Below are 3,454 nucleotides of genomic sequence, written 5' to 3' on the forward strand. Positions count from 1 at the left end.
AAAATGGGACGCGGATGATCTCCCACTATACCGACGCCACAAAATTAACATTGCTTCTATTCGCATCTTGGAAATAGCAACTGTTGCACCCATTCCAGACTTTTCATCAGATTATGAACATTCTGATTTTTTCCCGGAATGTAACATCTCTCTTGAGTTGTTTTCATGCTGGATCTTTCTCTGACATGAAAAAATTTATTTATACTGTTGTTGAGAATGTTTTCTATTGTTAATGGAAAACTACGAATATCATAGAAATGCTCCTGGCCACCGCTTACTTATACTACTTTTTCATTTGATTGAACTGCAGTATTTAAGATTTATCCCTTTTTGTAGTTATCACTTTGTTAATGCCGTTCTATGTTCACTTCTGCTGAAGGAGACTACATTGAATGCTACCAACTTGACATTGCCTATCAATGACTTATTTCAAAGGAAAAGCCAACGGTGAAATCGCTTGAATCACTTGAATCTAATTTGAACGAAAATTGGAATGGCTTTAAAAATTTTAATTTGAATGAAATCTCATCTGAATATTCTAAATCTATTACAGTGCCAAATATTGTTTCTTTTGAAAAAAATACAACACAGTTTACTCTAGTTGATGAAGAACTAAAAAATATTTCATTTAAATTTGAAAACAGGACGGAAAACAGTTCTGAAGGAGTTTTGCGCAATGTTACAGCAGGTACTCTGGATTACACAGATAATCAAAATGTGTTTAGAAAAAATGTAAGGAAAGCACCGTATTGGTATTTGCTTTTTATTTTGCCCATTTTTGCTGCTTGCTTGCTCCCCTTTGTGATACATTTAAGAGAAAAGCATTGGAAGCTACGCAAAATAGGGAAAAAAAAGGAAATTGATAATGATGAAGATGTCGATGGTGATTTTCTGGATGCTATGCACTTTAGCATTGACTATAGAGGTAAATAAATTATAACTTTGAATTACTTTAAGTAAATTATATCAATTTCAGTACTGTCATTACAAGGCGCAATTAGTGATGTGGAAGAATCGATGCTCGCTTGGAAAGAGTTTGTGGAATGTGAAAGTTCTAATACGTTTACAGAAAAATAACCGCTAACAAAAGTTTTAAAATTACATGAAATTTTATTTTTTTAAATTATTGCTATAATGGTTTAAATTAGTTTTCTCAATCTGCTTGTTTAAATAAATATCTTAGTAAATTTCATTCTACTCCAACGAACTTATCTTAACCGGTGGGTCAGACTCTTGTTCAACCATCTTCGAATCAATCATCACGATTTGACGTGACTTTGTGAGTTGTTTCTCGCTTCACGGCTGTTCAAGATAAAGTATCCAAAATCCTCGCCACGGGTAGATAAATATTTGTTATTACAAATAACACACAGCAAATGCAATCCACACTCGTTCGCATTCCTGCAGTTTTTCTCAGCGTTTTTTCCTTATGCACTCTTCTCACCGCTTATCAGAATGCCATTCCTCAAGATGGAAATAAAATATTAAAAATGTTTTTGTTATTATATTGATATATGTACTTTTACTTCGATTCATAGTGCAGTTTGCCATTTCAACAGACAAGCACTTCAACAAAGAATAACAGGGTATTGTAATTCATTCCATTCTAATAAGCAGAATACTTAATGCGAAATAATGATTGTTTCTTCTTAGCCAATTCTGATATTCTCCAAAGGAGAGTGCTTGAAAGGGCACACTGTATGTCGTTTTCCACTTTAAATCTATTTTTTTTCTTTCATTTTTATTTTCAAGAGAGTTGAAGAACCAAATTCAGAATGGTACGCTGACACAAATGGAAGCAATGAATGGATAGATTTTCCTGCTACGTTTGGGTAAAAAGCACACACCAATGGCCAGAATTAAGTGACTGATTTCTCTTCCAACATATCACTTGCAATTGAATCATTCTTCAGCTTCAAAAATTTATCTTGATACTCATCCGTAACCTTTCCAGTTAAAAATCTGAATGGAGTTCACACAAAAGCCACGTCGTTGTCATCAATAGGAAAATGTTGCCTGAATTCATTTTCAAATGCTCTCAAATGCTGCAAAATTTCATGTTTTGCAACATTTCGAAGCATTTGGTCTTTACCATCAATAACAAAAACGGACAACAATTTCACAAACATTACAACATTATTGATACTGACATCCTTTGCTAAATTTCCAGCTTGCATACAAAAGCTTTAAAGGAATAAAAAACTTTTATGATGCTTATATTTTTTCCTTGCAGATGAAGATTCAGTTTATTTAGATGCTTGAAATTGTCGACCAAATATGCAAGGCACATGATTTATACCTCATCATTCACGTAGGCAACAAACTCCACCTTGCCCTGAACTTCAGAAAATAATTTGAGCTCATCTTTAATCTAAAACACTCGCTCTGTTACCTTTCTCCTTGAAAGCTATCGAACATTTGTGTGGTAAAGAAGCAAGTGATGGTATGCATCCATTTCAAAACATAACTGACTCAAGATTAGTGAGTTGAAGGCTTCTCCTTCGACAAAGTTCACATTTTTAACTAAAACCTTCCCTAATAAAGCTAGAAATATTTTTGAAGCTACTGCCTGGTGGTCGATCATGCAATAAATGCCTTTTACTTTCAGAGCCAGCTTTTTTACACAATCCTGAAATTCTGATTTTGCCGCGTAATGTGTCATCTGTACAGCACCAGGTTCTGATTCAAAGAAGGTTGGCACTTTTTCCAAAATGGTTTGTTCTTTATCGGTCCCACTGTTCACTTATTGGTCGTTGACCACGCTATTTTATTGGACCGTCAAATCTTTGTCATATTGGTTTTCCTTTTGTTGGACCGTCAATTCTTTGTCTTATTGGTTTTCCTTGTCTAATTGCTCATTGATTCAAATCTTTCCCTTGTGATTAGCTGTAATATTTTTTCATTTCATTGGTTCAAGTATTCCATTTAGGAATACATCACTTTAATAGTAGTGACGTAACATAAAAAATTGAAATATTATTCCAAAATTTTATTGTTTGTTAGAAGTTTTGTTATTCATTGAAATTTTATTTATTTAAATATATTTTTTTTGGTGAAGTTTATACCTTTTCATGATCAGCATTCCCGAAAATAATTTTTATCATTGTTCTCTATTTTATTGTACCAAAGTGACGTTACATCAAATGCGATAGTAATAATTCAGAAAAAACAATACAAAAAATAAGTTAAATAGTGATTTTTATTTTTCACTAGCCAACAGCATTAACTACAACAGTAAAAAACAACATTGAACGGCATTAACAAGTGTAAACAACCAAAAGGGAGAAACTAAATAATACAATACATGAAATAAAAAACTATATTAATAAGCGGTGGACAGAGCATTCTTATCTTCTTCTTGTTTCTTTTCGCCTATACTGATTTCCCTTCGGAAAAATAAATCTGCCCTACTGGATGGAAATAAATTGTGCCTGCTGAAATTTATCAAAGAATG

At 32.9% G+C, this 3,454-nt stretch overlaps 1 protein-coding gene across 1 annotated transcript; it reads left to right on the forward strand.

Moving 5' to 3' along the window:
* The first annotated feature begins 419 nt into the window (after nt 1–419).
* Tsp_07282 (conserved hypothetical protein) lies at nt 420–1,077 on the forward strand. Its single transcript, XM_003381547.1, has 3 exons — nt 420–447; nt 554–925; nt 977–1,077. Exons 1-3 carry the CDS (start codon nt 420–422, stop codon nt 1,075–1,077), a joined length of 501 nt encoding a protein of 166 aa, XP_003381595.1.
* Nucleotides 1,078–3,454: the final 2,377 nt, after the last annotated feature.

Source organism: Trichinella spiralis, assembly GCF_000181795.1.
Source record: "Trichinella spiralis strain ISS 195 chromosome Unknown Scfld1, whole genome shotgun sequence".
NCBI classification, from domain to species: Eukaryota; Metazoa; Nematoda; class Enoplea; order Trichinellida; family Trichinellidae; genus Trichinella; species Trichinella spiralis.